This window comes from Montipora capricornis, chromosome 6 (genome assembly GCF_036669925.1).
Source record: "Montipora capricornis isolate CH-2021 chromosome 6, ASM3666992v2, whole genome shotgun sequence".
Taxonomy (NCBI): Eukaryota; Metazoa; Cnidaria; class Anthozoa; order Scleractinia; family Acroporidae; genus Montipora; species Montipora capricornis.
Window position 1 is genome coordinate 63,606,334 of NC_090888.1, and position 17,768 is coordinate 63,624,101.

At 40.3% G+C, this 17,768-nt stretch overlaps 1 protein-coding gene across 2 annotated transcripts in view; it reads left to right on the forward strand.

Moving 5' to 3' along the window:
• Positions 1 to 17,768, forward strand: part of LOC138052833 (uncharacterized) — a 61,324-nt gene that overhangs the window by 26,200 nt on the left and 17,356 nt on the right. For both annotated transcript variants that reach the window (XM_068899417.1, XM_068899418.1), the window contains 12 exons: positions 53 to 97; positions 864 to 1,183; positions 1,758 to 1,893; positions 2,216 to 2,254; positions 3,769 to 3,807; positions 9,141 to 9,339; positions 9,904 to 10,132; positions 10,758 to 10,926; positions 11,034 to 11,180; positions 11,937 to 12,074; positions 15,378 to 15,461; positions 15,912 to 15,944. In XM_068899417.1, the coding sequence (XP_068755518.1) occupies positions 53 to 97; positions 864 to 1,183; positions 1,758 to 1,893; positions 2,216 to 2,254; positions 3,769 to 3,807; positions 9,141 to 9,339; positions 9,904 to 10,132; positions 10,758 to 10,926; positions 11,034 to 11,180; positions 11,937 to 12,074; positions 15,378 to 15,461; positions 15,912 to 15,944 (1,578 nt within the window). The remainder of the gene's footprint in view (positions 1 to 52; positions 98 to 863; positions 1,184 to 1,757; positions 1,894 to 2,215; positions 2,255 to 3,768; positions 3,808 to 9,140; positions 9,340 to 9,903; positions 10,133 to 10,757; positions 10,927 to 11,033; positions 11,181 to 11,936; positions 12,075 to 15,377; positions 15,462 to 15,911; positions 15,945 to 17,768) is intronic.

Consider the following 17,768-nt stretch of genomic DNA (forward strand, 5'->3'; position numbering starts at 1 on the left):
TTTTTTCTTCGCTCGCTGTCAGCTCCACGAAAAATCTTCTTTCTTTTTTTAGCTGCAGGTTTGGCTCATCATCCTTCAAAAGTACCAACTCCAGCAGGTAAGATAACAATTAAACTTCTTTTAAATTAGACTACAAGTAGTCCCTCTTTCGCAGCTTAGTTAGTCGAGCGCGAGGGAAAGACAGGCCAAAGAACAAATGGCTCCCTCGCTAATTTCCGTTTCGTAAACGGTCGTCGCCATTTTGACAGTCCATGCCACTCTTAGTAACCAAGCCTTCCGCAATAAATGAGACCTTAACTGGTTGAAATTGCAACTAAATAGTCCAAGCCCTCATTTTTATTCTGTTAGCTTTCAATGAAGTGTTAGGGTTAGCTTCACTTAAGTGCTATAAAATTGCAATGTTTGGAGCGGTTATCTCGGTCGTCTACTGTTGAAGTGCGTTTGCTCTTCAGCTTGATTGAACAGAGTTCGATATCGTTCCCCTACCTTTTTCATATAGTTCTTGTTAAAAGTCTTTAAAAACCAACGAAAAAAATCGTAAGTGACATACGCTGCTAATGTAGTTCTAGATTAACAAACGACAAACGACTTGCAAACGAGAAACTTAACCGTGAAAAGTGTCACGGTTCAAATGGCATTCAGATTTTAGAAATGATGTATATTGTCCACTCTTGCGTCTAAACAATATATGAAATCTTGGTAGCTAGTATCTAGCACGTAGCCACACCGTAAAGACTTAAAAACGATCTTTCGTTCCTTGTCATGTGAGCGGTTAAGATTTTTTGAACAATTTTCCTCAATATTGTAAAACAAGTCAAAGAAAAAGCATTACTTCAATCACCTTTTTTTTATTATTATTAAAGAGATTCCATGCGCAGATCATCCTCTCGGTGCTGCTGAAGGAGGTAAACTTCCAAGCTCGAGCTTTACAGCATCGTCTAGTTCCGAGCAGTATTTTGCATCAAATGGTCGATTGAACGGATCCATGGCCTGGTGTTCTGAAGAAGCTACAAAGGGAGAAGATTACCTGCAAATTCACTTACCGGAAGCGGAGGAAATTTGTGCAATTGCTACTCAAGGGAATGGTTACAAAGAGGGCCACGAATACGTAACGCTCTACATTTTGGAGTTTTCTAATGACAGCTATCATTGGGAAGCCGTTGAAGAAGATGGATCTGTCAAGGTATCAGTGTTTACTTCTTACACCCTGGGTAAATAATCAAGTCAATGCTAACTGAAAAAGATAAGAACATCCTCAGATTCAGACAATCCTTTACTCATGTAACTGCATGACGACCAGTTTTACATTAAAAACCATCTCAAAAGACATGCTTTAGTGAGTTGCTATTCCTTCGGACAGCTATGATTTACGGAGAAATATTGCACATTGGAATATGCGTTATCACGACAGGTAAAGCGAAATTTACTTAGTCCAGATCTTTTGACTTATTTGAACGGAGAAATAAGAAGAGGGATTTTACATCCCACCCTGGGAAGGGGAAGGGACTAAGAGAGATAATCGGCCTCATTGATATTGGCTTCAGAGCTGACCAGAGGGGTTTTACAGCCCGGCTTGGAAAGAGGGACGGCCTGTGCACCATACGCCTTATTGATCATATTGGTTTATGAGATGACCAAACAATCGAAGGTGAAAGGCAAAAAAGGCAGTAGAATCTTTTTTACCTTTACCACATGAAAAACAACTTAACTAACAATAATGGAGTCTTTCGCTTTTTCCTGTAACATTCATCTTAAAGGTATTCAATGGCAACAAAGATTCAAAAACTACGTCGAAACAAGTGCTGGAGGTTCCCGTCAAAGCCACTTACATTCGAATAACACCACTTGATTTTAAAGAATGGCCTTGTTTGAGGGTGGAAATTTATGGAAAAGGTATGGTCGTATGATGTTATTTGACTTATTATTAATGATGTTTTGACAGCGAGTGTAATCGCGTTGGAAGGAAAGAGTATACACTAGCTAGATAAGAACAAGGTCATTACCATGACATCTGTACAATCGTCCCAACTCGTCTCAAAAATCCACCGTTTTCAGCAACTGGTTGAATTAATTGGATGAATTTGAGAAATGGCATTTCACTGCATTTGAAAGTTAATAATATACGAATTTGAGATTTATTCTTGAAATAACTCATTCAGAAATCAAAGGCAATTTTTTTTTATTTTTTTTTATATCGCCTTTCATCTGTTTTTAGGAGAAGTTGAAGAAGGAACGTCAACTCCAACTACATCAGGTAGCTGTTCTTACAAGTTTTCCGCTTCTAAAATTTTTCGTACTTCATTTCCAAAACAGCACACTTAGCGAGCAACAACTGGTTCAGTTACATCTCGCATCCTACGGGAAAGAAGACACAACTTGGCTAACATGACATAACTAGGAAAGAGCCGTCCAAACATTCCTAAGACTTCGCCAATGCTTATAATAATAATGCTAATAATAATAATAATAATAATAATAATAATAATAATAATAATAGTCTTTATTATTATACACACACATGAAAACATCACTAAACAACAGACGTGTTCAGTTTACAAATTTCAATTTTAAAAATATGTGTGTATCTAACTATCTAAAATTAAGTAAATTTCTATTGATAAAAATACTTTTAAAACGTTCAGTCCTTATTCTTGGTATAATGAAAGAGTGACCCCTATTTCTTAAAACTCTATCCCTAGTTGGCAGTAAGAGGTGATGAAGTGGATTGTCAGGAGACTTAATTTTCTCCCAAAGCTGGCGATCCTTTTCAGATAAAATAGTCAAAACAGAACAACATTCTTTTGTATATCCTAATTTAAAAGCACTATTAAAAAATTTATCAATACGGCTAAGATATTTGTTATAGAAAGCACCAGCCCAAACCTCAATAGCATAAGTAAAAATTGAAAGAATTAACGACTTAACAAGAAGATCTAAGTAGTCAACGAAAAACCCATAGTGTTTGCAGTCACGCAAAATGTAGAGACGAGAACTAGCTTTGGATAACATATAATCAAAATGTGTATCCCAGTTGGTTGAATTATCCTCAAAAGTAACTCCTAAGAGTTTTAAATCAGATTTGCGCTTAATATATTGCAAAGGGTCAGGTTGATCTTTTTCTGTTTTCCCTTTGATTAACATTTCCAATGTTTTCCCTAGATTTAAACTCATGCGATTATTTTTTGCCCATTCCATTATAGATTTTACCTCAATCTCGCTATCTGCTTGACTTTATTTAGCGCCAACTGGTATACTTAAGGAGATGTCGTCTGCATAATTAACCAAAAGATTACTAGATGGATTTACTGCCTTTATGTCATTGATCATAATTGAAAAAAGAATGGGGCCAATGACAGTCCCTTGGGGAATACCCCTATTAATAGAGAGATAACTAGTTCTTATTCCATCTACAACTACCCTCTGTTGTCTACCCTTTAGAAAATTGACTATCCAATTATGATTCCCCCCTTCTAGAGACTCCTTTCCGGATAATATTTTGAATGGGGTCAGTAGATGTTTCCACCAGGTATGCGTTTCCAAACTTAAGAATGAAGACTTGAGATTAGAGATTGGCTAGAGATTATCGACAGAAATTTGATCTAGAAAGGTTGCTAGTCAAACTAGAGTCTATTTAAGCCACGCCTTAAAATATTGATGGAGAAAGCTATTATACAGATTAATTGAAGATTTATTCTTAAAATAACCCATTTAAAAATCAAAGGAATTTTTTTTTCTTATTTGATTATTTTACTTTTTATCTGTTCGTAGGAGAAGTTGAACAAGGAACCTCCAGTCCAACTACATCAGGTAGCTGTTTTTACAATTTTTCCTATTCTGAAATTTTTACGAAGTTCATTTCGAAAAGTGCACACTTAACGAGCAACTACTGGTTCAGTTATATCTCGTATCCTACTGGAAGAAGAGACGTCGTGGCCGCCAACACAATGAAGAAAAAGCCGGTCAAACATTATTAAGACTTTGCCAACGGCTTGATCGTCTGATTTCTCTCTAACAGAGACTCCTTTCCCAATAATATTTTTATTGGAGTCAGTAGATGTTTATCCACAAAGCATGCGTTTCCAAATTGGCTTCAATTATAGAAACCTTGTCTATTAAACCAGATTGATTGGATGGCGATCGCCGACAGCAATTAGATCTAGAAGGGTTGCTATTCAGACTAGAGTCTCTTCAAGCCACGCGTTAAAATATCACTGCAAAAGGAGAATATCGTATTGTGAAGTACTGGCACCAGCACATCCGGGAATGTATAGCGGCCGGAAAGGAATAAGGAGGATTTAATAGCGAACTTTGGCGTGTGAGTTAACCCATTAAGACACTGCATTGGCGATGAGGACGGGATCAAATGTCAGAGAGAGCTTTACCGCCGCTTGATCTATAGGGATCATCACCTCAAGCCGCCCAGAAATGGCGAAATTGCAAACGGGCATTCCAATATTACGCCGAAAGGAAAAGTTTGGAAAATACGCGAAAGAAAAGTTCACAGCTTCTGCACTTCGCATGCATGGAAGTCCAGGATATTTTTGAAGATATTGCGGATCATATGCTGTGTGTATTAGGAAACTACTAGATCATCATTTCGGTGCTGAAGAAAATATACCTTTCGAGTGACACGTATTTCGACAGATGACACCAAACGAAGGAGAAGCCGTGGATAAATTGTTGGTTCGTCTTCGTCAGCGGGCTCGACATTGCAATTTTGGCATTTCGTTAGACGATAATTTGAGGAACCAGTTGATCGAAAAGCTAACCGACATGGAGCTGAAGAGAAATTTGCTGGAAACGAGAAGGGTTACTTTAAGTGAAGTTTTGGAGAAAGCAAGAGCGACGCAAGCGGCTGGTCAGTAAATAACATTCATGAACTGTGCAGCAAATTTCAACGCGTACGCCGTGGGCAAAAAGGCGGAAAGAACAGAAGACCAAGCTGGGAAGTTCTGTTACAGTTGTGGAAAGAAGGGACATTTCTCTCGTGATCCGGGTTGCCCGGTAAAAGGAAAGAAGTGCACTAAGTGTTCGAGATACGGTCATTTTGCAGTCTGTTGCAAAGGCACTAATCGTCCTTCACCAAAGAATGGTAAAGAGAGATACCTGAAGAGAGCCAGTGACAGAGGAAGAAGTGTTGGCAGGAGGACAAATCATGTGGGAGTATGTTCAGAGGAAGGTAGCTTTCCTATGTCAGATTTGTTGTGTCAGAGAAAACAGAGGAGGAGGTTTGGATGGATGTGACTATTAATGGTATTGTTACAGAAGTGTTGATTGATTCAGGGTTGGTGAACAATTTGGTGGTGTTACTGTGTAACAGTTCTGTAAATTAGACCTTCGCTGGGGTTTCATCAAATAGAGTTGCATGACGATTCAAGAAAAATAGCCACCTTTATTACCCACGAAGGCTTGTTCAGTTACATGAGGTTGAGTTTTGGGTGAATGCGGCGCCTGAGAAATATCAGCACGTTATCAGGCAAGCAATTGCGGGTGTGGAAGGAGCTGTTAACATTGTAGATGATTTGATTGTCCATGGGAAAACCGCCGCAGAACATGATCAGAACCTACACAAACCATTAGCCAACTTACAAGAGAAGAATCTGACCTTGAGATGTGTGAAGTGCACCTTCACAATGAGCAAAGTGGTTTTCATGGGAATTCTCCTCTCCCAACATGGCATAGGTCCCGCGGAAGAGAACGTTCGAGCAGTGAAAGAGGCAAGCTACCCTACAACGTCGTCGGACGTTAGAAGTTTCTTAAGCTTGGTTGGCTTCAGCTCCAGGTTCATTCCAGACTTTGCAACTATCGCTGAACCTTTGAGAGCACTTACCATGAACAGGGCCAAGTTTGAGAATAAAGAGACACAGGAGAAAGCATTTAAGCAGCTGAAAGAGGAATTAGCACGGGCGTCCATGCTGGCCTACGTTGACAAGACTGCACACACGAGGGTCATAGCAAAGGCAAGCCCAGTAGGACTTGGCGCTGTCCTATTGCAGGACGTTGGGGGGACAAAGTCGTGCTGTATATGTTATGTCAGTAGAGGCCTTAGTGACCCTGAACGTCGGTATAGTCAAACCGAAAAAGAAGCTTTGGCACTCGTATGGGTCTGCGAAAGGTTTAATTTGTACCTAAATTGTTTACCTGAGTTTGATTTAGTGACGGACCACCAAGACTCAAAACCATCTAAGGCCCAAGATCAAAACCATCAGCCCAAATTGAGCGTTGGGTGTTGCCGTTACAGCCTTGCAAGTACAAAGTTTGTTACGTTCCCTCCAGAGAAAGCATTGCTGATGCACGATCTTGGCTTGGCAAGATACCAGCATCTCGAGGGTATGCCCAGGATGAGTACGTCAGCAAAGTAACGCTTCAAGCGGTACCGGGCACCTTGAGAATCTAGGGAAGTGAGGAATCCTCGTCGAAAGACGAAGAGCTGAAGGTTGCACGGGAGTGTTTGCGGAAGGATGGCTGGAGTGCGGCACCTAAAGCCTTTGTGATGGTGCGAGATGAGTTGACTATTGTTGGTCAAGTCGTGCTGCGGGGGAAAAGAATCGTCATCCAAAGAACTCTCCATCACAGAGTCCTTAATTTAGCTCACGAAGGCCATCAGGGAATCGTTAAAACCAAGGAGCTTTTAAGATATAAAGTCTGGTGGCCCGGAATAGACCAGCAAGCTGAGCGACGTTGTAGAGAATGCTTCGGATGTCAAATGGTTACCAAACATGTCCCACCCCCACCAATCAGACCCACAAGACTACCAGAATCACCATTGCAAGAAGTAGCCCTTGATTTGCTTGGTCCTTTGCCTGGAGGAGAATATTTGTTAGTGGTGGTAGATTAAATTTTTAGATAGATGGAAGTAGTGATTCGTTCTACAACAAGTGCCACAATTATCAAGTGACAAGTGACAAATAATAGCCCTAACCCCACCACACTATGCCGTTGTGGCCAAGGACCAATGGGGAGGTTGAGCGAGAAAATCGATCTCTTCTAAAGGCCCTGCGAGTTTTTCAAGCTGAAGGAAAAAATTGGCGTGCTGAGCTCAACAAGTTCTTACTTGCTTACCGATCGACCAACCACACTACCACTGGAGTCACCCCAGCAAAACTGTTTTTCAAGAGGAATTTGACAACCAAGCTACCGAAGATCAAGGTAGTTGATAAAAAGCAGAATACCGTGGTGTACCAAAAAGCGAGAGACTGAGAAGCGCATAAGAAACAGCTAGCTAAAGATTATGCCGACCAAAGAAATCATGCTAAAGACAGAAATGTCAATGTAGGGGACAATGTGTTGCTGGAAAGGAAAAAGGAGATCAAGTTATCCCCATGTGATGGAAGTTAGCCATATAAAGCTGCAGGTCGTCATGGTGACCAGGTTGTCCTGCAGTCCCCTCAGGGATTGGAATACAAAAGAAATTTGCAACACGTTAAGCCCATGGAAATTCCTGACATTGAGGGTAATTCAGAACAACAATCAGGACCACCTGATACAGCTCCATCTACCGAATGTGTGGATCGTCAACCAATTCACAAACACGTACCTCCGGACGCTACGCCTGAAAACGCGCCGCGTTGTTCTGGACGAATTAGACAGCCTCCTAGAAAACTGGCTGACTACCTTGTTTATTGACTTTTGGAGGAACTGTCGTAGATTGACATCTTTGATTGCAAGTGTCATGACTTTTGTTGAGATTGATGTATTAAGTGAAACTGCAGACCATAATTATGAAAATATGGCAACCCATCGATGAGAGAAAGTTTGGTTTTATAGCTATGACGTCATCGACCGTCCGTACGTCCGTACGTCCACCCCTCCAAGTATGGCAATGTGACAAGTATCACGCTAGTTTACAGTATACATCTTTGATACTGGACATCCATGTTATGGTCAATTGACACCTGTCAAATCAAGGTATCCGCTGACCAGTGTCACGTGACTATATCGCAGGCTTAGGTTTAGAGCTTATTGAGGTCAGCTGTTATTTTTTAACAGACTTAACTATTAGAGTGTGATGTGAAGTGCGCGCTAGTTTTCTACCCACATGAACCATGTGAACGTTAGCCCTACTAATGAAAATGGGCCCACAATATAGCCTGCGAACGCAGACATATTTCCGGCGGTCGTAGAAACGACCGCCGGAAATACGTCTGCGTTCGCAGACTACCCACAATAGGGCAGAGGAAAACTCTGGCCATGGTGGGAATTGAACCCACGATCTTCGGGTTAGATAACCGCTGCTCTTCCGACTGAGCTACAATGTCAGACGGGAGCAGGTCGTGAGAATTTAAGATGTCAATGTCACGGCAATTAATATGTACAAGTACAAGGAAGGGTTACGCTTTTTCAACTCTTTTGGACATAGTTGATTTGTTTGTTTGCCTTGCTCTAAAATGCTAGCGAACAAGAGCTTTTTTAATCCGTTTGCTCAACTGTTTCAGTTCGATCTGCCTCGACAGTGACAAGAAAATTGTGTCCTTATGTTATAAACACGTAATCACAATTAGGGATAAGTATCACTAGCTTGTGTTTTGAGAAGTTAATTTGTTTCAAGCACCTTAATTAAGGTAATTTGTTGGAGCGGATCTTGTTTGAAGATTGTCCTTTCTTGGTTACATTGCCGTGTTTTGCCGATACTTGTTCCAAGCCTAGCAGGCACGCTAAAAAAGAACTTGGCCAATATCCAGCCATCTTAACCCATATATTTTGAAGTCGACCAGACGAAGTTTCCTGACGGTTTCTTATTTTAGCGTGACTCCTATTCGCTGGCTATTGACAATTGACTCCGAAATAGCTTTTTTCCTTTTCCATTCGCTCGCTGAGGGTGTGCTTGTTTTCTTTTAAAACTCATGCGATTCAAGTGACATTCATTGCCAAGGTGGTGAATTGCAAAGTAAATTTCACTCGAAAAACCTATATCGCACTCATCGCTTTGTGATTCATGCGATATCGGTTTATCGTGGAATTCACTGTCTCGTTTGGCGAATGAAAATTCGAAAACCTTTTATTTTCACTAAATTAAACCCTACAGGCAGTAAGAATAAATAACCAGGGAGCTCCACTTTTAGGCTTGGCTAAATATATATATTAGAGATGATGGTGATTATACTACGATTATTAAATTGTTTAATTTTCTATTCTCGTAGGTCCTCCTCCCCCACCCCCTCCGTGCAAGGAGCATTTGGATGTTGGAATAATTTTGGACTCCTCTAGCAGTATCCAGCCAAATGATTACCAAAGAGCACTGAGTTTCTTGCAGAGTCTCGTTGACAGACTGGACATATCTGAACGCGGTACACACATGGCCATACTATTATACAGCTGGGAGGCTCACACCGTCTACAGGTGTGCACGATAACTCTATAATGCCTCGGAGATACTCAAAAAGATGCAATAGACTACAATAGAGCAATGAACAAAGTTCAAGTAAATTATATCCTACTGGAAAAGAGAGTTTGTAATTTTGGGGAGGTACAAGGCATCGCCATTCCCAGACTTACTGCCACATATGTAATGTTAATATATTTGGAGACTACCGTTTGGCAATAAAACACTCATGTAGGCAAGTGTTTGCAAAACAGAGCGCATTTGAAAGATTTTATTCCTTTTTCCCGCGAAAATGACAGAGAACGTGTGGGTAAACAGATTCTGGTTGTTCGTGTTCTTCACAAAAACCAGCCACCGTCTATGATAAAAACAAGTCTACGTTACGAGACATAGAACGTTTTGTATTGAGTGAACCGTGACGACCTGTTCTTCAAAGCCACCACACTCGCTTATCCCTTCTCTCAGAATACTTTTCTTTTCTCATTCCTGAAAAAGCCTACGCTTAAAAAAAAATATTACTGACTTTTACTGGGATGTTTCGCTGACAGATTTGCTAAGTCCTACTCGAATTGGCCCTTTTAGGTTCACAGACCCACAGAACGTAACTTCGGTGAAAAATAAGATCAGAAGTCTACCTCACATTGAAGGTGGAACCAGAACAGACAAAGCATTAGAACTTGCAGGCGAACACGTCTTTGGATGGGAAGAAACTGGTGATAGACCTGATGTACCTAACGTCGTTGTTGTTCTCACGGATGGAAACACGAATGAAGCAAGCAAACCATTCTCAGAAGTACTGCCGTCTCTTGAGGTAAATCACCAACGGCATGCAATTTTTTCAATCCGTAGCTTTTTGGAATGCCATTCATTTATCAAAACTTCGATTGGTTTCACCAATGAATCTACAATCAAGTGGTAGATTACAGATATCGTTGAGGCGGTGAGCCAGCAGCTGCCAGCCAGTCGGTGACTCAGACCATTATTTATTTTCTCCCTCTATGAATTTCCCAAATATTTTACAGTCTTGTTTTTGTAAGAACGACTAATTTTAGGGCTGAGGTTGCATGTTCTTATTTTTTTGCGAATTGAGCTTGAAAACGTTCTTAACATGTTCCTAAAGTTGTGTGGTATACTAAGTTCGTCTTTAAACAGAGTTATTCTATATTATCATGCAACAGAAAAACCACATTGTTAATTAGATTAAAAACATCCCTAAGTATTTGGGTTAATTGTCCTGTTGGATTACAGTTTTACAAACGAGCAAAATAAGTTCGTAAAATCTTACCTGAACGTTCTTATAAAAGGTTCTTCCAAAAATGAGTGTATTTAACTGATCAGATCAGTTGACTTAACATTTACAAAACAGATAAGAAAATGCCGTTTTTACTGTAAGGATTTCAAGAATCTAATTGACTTTTATTTCGTACTTGCACAAGTTTGCCAAGGTGCGACGAATTGCCGTTGGAATTGGTAATGACGTCCATCGTGACGAACTTGAAGAAATTGCCGGCACAAGCGAAAATGTTATTGAAGTGCTTTCATACGGTGACTTAATCAGCAATCTCGAGAATATCACGGATTTAGCATGTGCTAATCAACATCCAGGCAAGTAAAACTAGACACGTGTATATTTCAATGTTGAATTTCTACAAAGGATTTATCTCTTAAGCACTTTTAAATGTTATCACTTATATGGAGTGTTGATCCTAAAGGATCGTGTGGTGCTTGGGGTGCTTACGGAAGCTGCAGCAAGACTTGTGGATCTGGTTTCAAGATTCGCCAGAGGAGTTGTCCAGGAAACAGCTTACATTTAACGAAACAGAAAGCCATCTGCAACAGTAACCTATGTCCAGGACAACGTGAGTAAAAAGGAGAAATTGTTCGCAAGTTCTAGACCTTGACGAATGTTTTGTCGATCCATATCAGAATTCTACTAAAGGACTCCTATTTACTGATTCATATGCTTTACGGAAAAATTGCGTAAAAAACACTTTTCCAAAATTGCGGAACCCACGGTAATATCGACCGTTGAATAGTCAGGGTGGTAGGACAAATTACCGCTGAATTTTGACTTGCAGTGTAATTGAAATTAGAGGTTAAAGGTCCAGATACCTTCAAACGCTACTAAATGGCAGCTGAGTTTCCACTATGTCTACTACAGCGGAAAATTCGGTCTAGAACTAAATACATAACTTATCCCCAACCCCCCCCCCCCCCCCACCCCCCGAGACTCGGCTCTCAATTAAAATATTAAACATTGGACAGGTCGAGTCTGCTAACGACTATTCAACAACACCCTTCAACTAAAGACAGTCACTCAAACGGGCGATCATGACTTCGAATTCCGTTCTTTCCTGGTCAGTCAAGCTTTCGTGCAACAGCTTAGATGTCATTTGATGGCAACTTGTTAAACGCTTCACATCAACACTGAAACAGGCCATTCAACATGACACACACTTCATTATCATTCTCTTGAACTCTGATTTTTTTTAATTTCATCAATACTATAATCATGTATCGCCTGCTTTTAAGCGTAAGTCACTGAAACACAATTCAAGTAAACTCCCGGTTACTGGCTCATCTTACATGTACATCATTGTATAACAAATTTACAGAGCCTTGCCAAGATACTCTATCAAACTGTACCACACTGGCGGCAGCCGGCCAATGTTGGAAACAAGCGAAAGGACCTAAGTTTGAACAAAATTTTACTCTTTGGAACCGGTGCGAGAAGAGCTGTCGCAGATGTGACGGTAGGTCACTGCTCAACAATAGAAAAGCTTAACATTCCCTTTATCACAAACGTAAATAACAATAAGACAGTAGTAGCTGCCACAGTGAGTGAGCCTGAAGTGAACGAACCAGGCAGCTCTTTAATCGGGAGAAAAACACATTTTTCTTCGAAACGCACGGGATTGGGGGCCAAAGGCGCAAGGAACTGTGCTTATGCGCGAATGGAGGAATTAAGATATGCGGTAGGATCTTGTTGGACGGAAGTGCTTTGTTTTTCTTTTCGCTTCTCGTATCCTTAAACTATAGATTTGACTGTCACGCAACAAGAACATTCGAAATCGTTCAATGGAAAAGGCCAAGAACTTGGAATGTTGTACGTAACAAATCTTTTTACCATCTTTCCAATTCTCAGGTCGGTGCGGTACATTGTTTCTGAGTTATTTGGCGAAGCGTTTCACGCAACTTTATAGAGTTTTGTACGAAAACGCCATGTGGTCCACTAATATGGCGGCCGGTAATCAATGAAAACATCTGGAGTTCACTTTGCGATGAAAGCGCTTACTTTTCGCTCATGAGATAACATACATGTGTATGAACACATCTCCTAATGTACATGAAGGCTCAACTTGCTGAGATTATTAGGGATACCCTAATAATTATTTCTATGTCATCTTCAACCTCCTTTAGATAAAAATTCAGAAGACCCTGTGATTTTAATTTTAGAATTGGATGACGTCACTGTGAATTCAAAACCATTTGTTGTTTTCTTTCTTCTCTCGAGTGGGGTCCAGAAGGAGGTCCAGTTGGGGGCTCAGTCTGGGGGGTCCATCTTCCTTCGATTCCACGCACGAACTGTCGTTAAAGGGGCAGTGTCACGCTATTTTACTAATCCTAATACTAACACTAATACGTGATCTGCTAAACGCCCTTACTCGCTGTCGGAGACTGAATTGCTAAGTGCGCGGCTCGACGAGATCGGATCGAAGGAACTGTGCTGCCGGCTAGACGCTTGGCCCCTGAACACGACCCATGTATGACCTCGGAGCACAACACCACAGGAAGACGGAATAGGCTGGGAGTCGATTTTGATGAGGGAGAAAAACCGGAGTACCCGGTACCAGTCAACGTCAAACCTAAAAGGCGTCTTTGCATCAATCAAGACCAACAATAATGCTGTAGTTTTGTTACCAATGACCACTGAAATGCAATGAAGTGCACTGAAGCTATTTTTTTGTTTGCAGCCAAGAATGAAAATGGATTGCAGCTTGAAAAAACTGGCCAGTTTTTTCAAGTTTGTAGACGAAGTCTTCAGAAACTTAAGACGCCAAAAATTAGATATGAATAGCTCTTTGTGCCATAAACACATTTCAAATTTTCTCAGTTGGTAGTCAGGAATGTTGTACGCGTGAGCTAAACTACTAAGACCTCGTCCACAATATACGCCGGATAAATTTGAAAACGCAACTTTATTGTTACGGTTAGGCCTTCCGTCCACACTACAACGTACATATCCGCATAAAAAGATCCGCGAAAACAGAACTTTTAGAATACACTCTCTAGAGTGGAAGAATGTGAAAACGCAATTTGTATTAGTGTGGACGAAGAACTTTTCATATCCGGAACTTTTTGAATATGCTTACGTCATTTTGTCATGTGATTTATCTTCCCAAGTCTCTCTCGATCATAAATTCAACATGGTGGACAACACGATGTTTTCTGTCTTGTTGACAATAATTTCTTCTTTAATCGCTTATTTGGAGTCAAGTATTGCTTCAGTTCACATGAATATTGTACGCCAGAGAATCAGGAAAAACTTTTAGACAATCATTGGTGTCAAAGGATACTAGGAAAGCGACGCGACGCTCTCAACCTTACAAGCAGAAACACTTCTGGTCTCGACCTGGCAGAACGAGTGCGTGGTGAGACAACTTTGTTAACGAAGTTGATGACGCTGAAGAATGGAGAGAAAATTTTCGAATGTCTTCTTACTGTGAGCATGCTCAAAGTGAGATTAAGCAATTGTGCCACCGATAAAACGCTGTAGTGTGGACGCAGAACATTTTATCCGTTTTCATGTGTGGACGGAAAACTTTTGTTCCGTTTTCGCACTTAAAGTTGCGTTTTCAAATTTATCCGGCATAGTGTGGACGAGACCTAATTTAGATTTTTACCCAGTTTTCACCTACGCTTAGAAAACAACAAATTTAGCATGAGAGTGCCCCTTTAAATTACTGCAAGTATAATTGAACATCTTCCTTTCCCTCGGCAGCATTTTTACCTCAGTGCTTAGGTAAACTAGTCAGATTTTAGCTCAATTCTTGCCTCGAAGGTTCGGATACTAAGTAAAGGATGCTTTCCATATGATCGTTGCGATTACTAGAAAGTGACTCTGAATGAAGGTCGTGGGGAACTGTAAGTCTAACAACGTCATTCAAGCGCTTCATGAAATTCAACATGGCGGCTGTGCCTCTCTTCCCGAACCAGATGACAAGGATTTCTTTTTCTTAAAAAATCTCCTTTACGCTGTTCTTGCGTTTATGAAGGTCTTCTCTGCCTGAACACGACCAAGTCAAATTTCGCTCCAATTGTCTCTTGGCCTTAGATTCCTTTGAAAATTTGCCCTAAGACATTCGTATCTGCACTTCCATAAACAGGGCCAAATCACAACCCTCTTGAAATGTGTGGACGTCTGCAGTACATCCTGGTACTTCCTGTAGCTATGATCGCTGCATGACGCAATCGTAGTGATCTTAAACATCATATGGAAACCAACCTTAACTTCTTAAAGAGCCTTGAGAAAATTTAAGACTTTTTAATGCTTTAATGACAAGTATTAACCTGTTTCTCAAGTTGCATTTTGCCCTTTCACATGAACAACAAGACAATCTCTCTCTCATTTAATATGCAGGGCAACTTCAGTTGTTTGTCATTGAGTTTAATTCAAACTGTTTGAAATCAGACAAGGTCAAATCTTTAGTCGATTCTCTCAAATACATGTGGATTTTTACCATTTCTTTAAATTCGGCTATTTCATTCTAGCATATCACTCTACCCAAGGATTATATCGAACATTGCGAAAAGCCATTAAAAGGTTAACTCAGATAAGAAAGTCCGGATCAATCATGTCATATGCCTTGGTGATGACATATTAGAAAAAGAGTTCGTAGTTTCACTACACCAAACGAGATTTTCCGCTGTGAATTAACTTCTTGAATAATATAGGGGTAATCGTGGCTAAAATCGCCTGACTTAACTCGATATAAAAGAATATACACGTTGATTGAACTAAGAATGTACATTATTTTCTGCCTTTTTGGCAACAGTTGATCCTCATTGCCAGGACAGCGATCCTTACCGGTGTCCAATGGTGATTGCGGAGCGACCATTCCGTTGTTCTATGCTAAAAGGTGAGTCAAATTAAAGCCGTGGAAAGTCAGAAATGTTCTCTGTAAAATCATACACAGCCCACACGACATGTTCGTTTTAAACTCGAAGAGAATTCTGCAGTAAACGTATGCTGGAATATTAATATATCCTCATTTTCCAAACATACGCCGTTTACCCTTACGAAATATCTTGTTACTTATTCTCACTGGTTTAGGTGGCATTTTGCCCCTTCTCATATTCGATGGCACCATCCAATAAAGGATAATAAAGAGACCACTTACACCAGAATTCATTTCAGAGTGCAAACGTTATTTTTTTCAGTTAATCATGGCGGGGGGTCTGCGAAAATAGGAATTGTGACATCTTTGAAAATACATCTATGAAACCAAGACGACGATCGACACCTAAATCATTTGTTAGATCATTTCCGTTTGTTGGTTTGTTAATTCTCTTTGTTTTTTTTCCCGCAGACAAGTGTAGAAAGAGCTGCGGTACTTGTGGAGGTAAGAGAGAGCGTTGATGAACTTTTTCTTAGGCTGATTATAAAAACTCAATCTTACACGTTTAGATATTCACCACGTAATCCAACTGACATTTTTTCCCTTGCCGAATTAATGCGCATGCGCGTTTCACCATGTTTTGTATTCTTGTTTAATTAAGTTGGCCAATTGCATGATTAAGTAAGGTTAGCTGTCAGGAGCTCATCATGGGGAGTGTCTTATGAGTCAACCCTTTCCCGAGAAGATTTAGTTATAGAACGCCTTCCTTGGGAGATTGAATGTATGCCAATGTGACCAGTATCAAACTAGTTAACAGCACTGATACATCTTTCATATTGGATTTCCATGTTATGGTCATTGACAGCTGTCAAAACAAGGTATCCGCCGACCAGTATCACGTGACCATATCGCTGGTTCAAGTTTAGAACCCATCGAGGTCAGCTGGTTATTATTTTTGAAGTTGACCGTTGACCAGGCACTGGTTTTCTGTTGCATCGCAAGCGCAAGCCAGGTTACCTCACCTAAACATAAACGAGGCTTATTTTCGCGCGCTTTGTGTGGCTCGACGTGGCTACACGGCGATACTACGTCAACAAAAACTCTTAACAGTCAACGTTTTTCGTGTTCAGGTGGTAAACGGTTAGGAAAATATTTTGTTCCTGAATCTTTTGCCGGTCTCAATCCAGTTTGACATATCATGATAGCTGTGGTCCACACTGGTGGCTCCGCAGCTATTCAAGTCAAGCATCGGAGGGATATTAACTAAAGCTGAGTGTTTATTTTTGTTTGGAGCTGCTTTTTTCCCTGTATTGCAATTTTTGGTATAATTTTTTTTGGCTAATCTTAAGAAAATCTGACAAGGTTGCATGATGCCTGGAAGAACAGAAACTAAAGCAGAGAGAAAGAGAACGACAACGACAAAACAGTGTACCAGTAATAACTCAAACTTGGTGGAAGAAGTTACTCCACACAAATTCTTTTCTTTGACACTAAACCATTTGTTATTTTTACGGATGCGTTATTTCAAGTGGATGCACATTTTTTTAAGAAATGGTTTAATCTTTTTTTTTCCTTTGTTCAGGAATAAAACTCGAATCTTTATTCTCAACTGGAATTAAATAGCAATCATCTGTACTCTTTTGGACTTAAAGAAATAGCAAACACTTAATGACTGGTCCCGAGGGAAACAGTTAATTTTGTTTCCCGAGAATCTCAATGTTTCCCCGAGGCGCAGCCGAGTGAAACATTGAGATTCGAGGGAAACAAAGCTAACTGTTTCTCGAGAGACCAGTCATTAAGTAAATTGTTATATAGCACAAAAAGAAAAGCGAGCAATGGCAACAACAACGGCGGTCGTTGGTCAACATTCTCGGGTAACAGTGCACTGTTTCCATCTGAAGTCATAGATTTTGCAATGTTGCCCGCTCAGAGACTTTTGGCGGGAAACAGCTTTATTGTTATATATATATATGTCATGTGACCTCGAAGTAACCAATGAAAGAGCGCGCTGTTAGGAAAAAGAATTCAGCTATATAACAATTAACAATTATTCTTTGAAATCGAGGTGAATAGTGGTAGAATATTTACCGAGCCGCAAAGCGGTGAGGTAAATATTCTGCCACTTTTCACCGAGATTGAAAAGAATAATTGCCTAACTGGTGAATTCCACAGTAAATCTCACTTTAAAAACCAATATTGCGCTCATCGCTTCGTGATTCATGCGATCTCGGTTTTAAAATAATTTCGCTTGAAATTTATCGTGGAATTCACTAGTTAGGCAATGAATTTTTCTATACAAGAAAGCGAAGAAAATTATTTACTTATGCA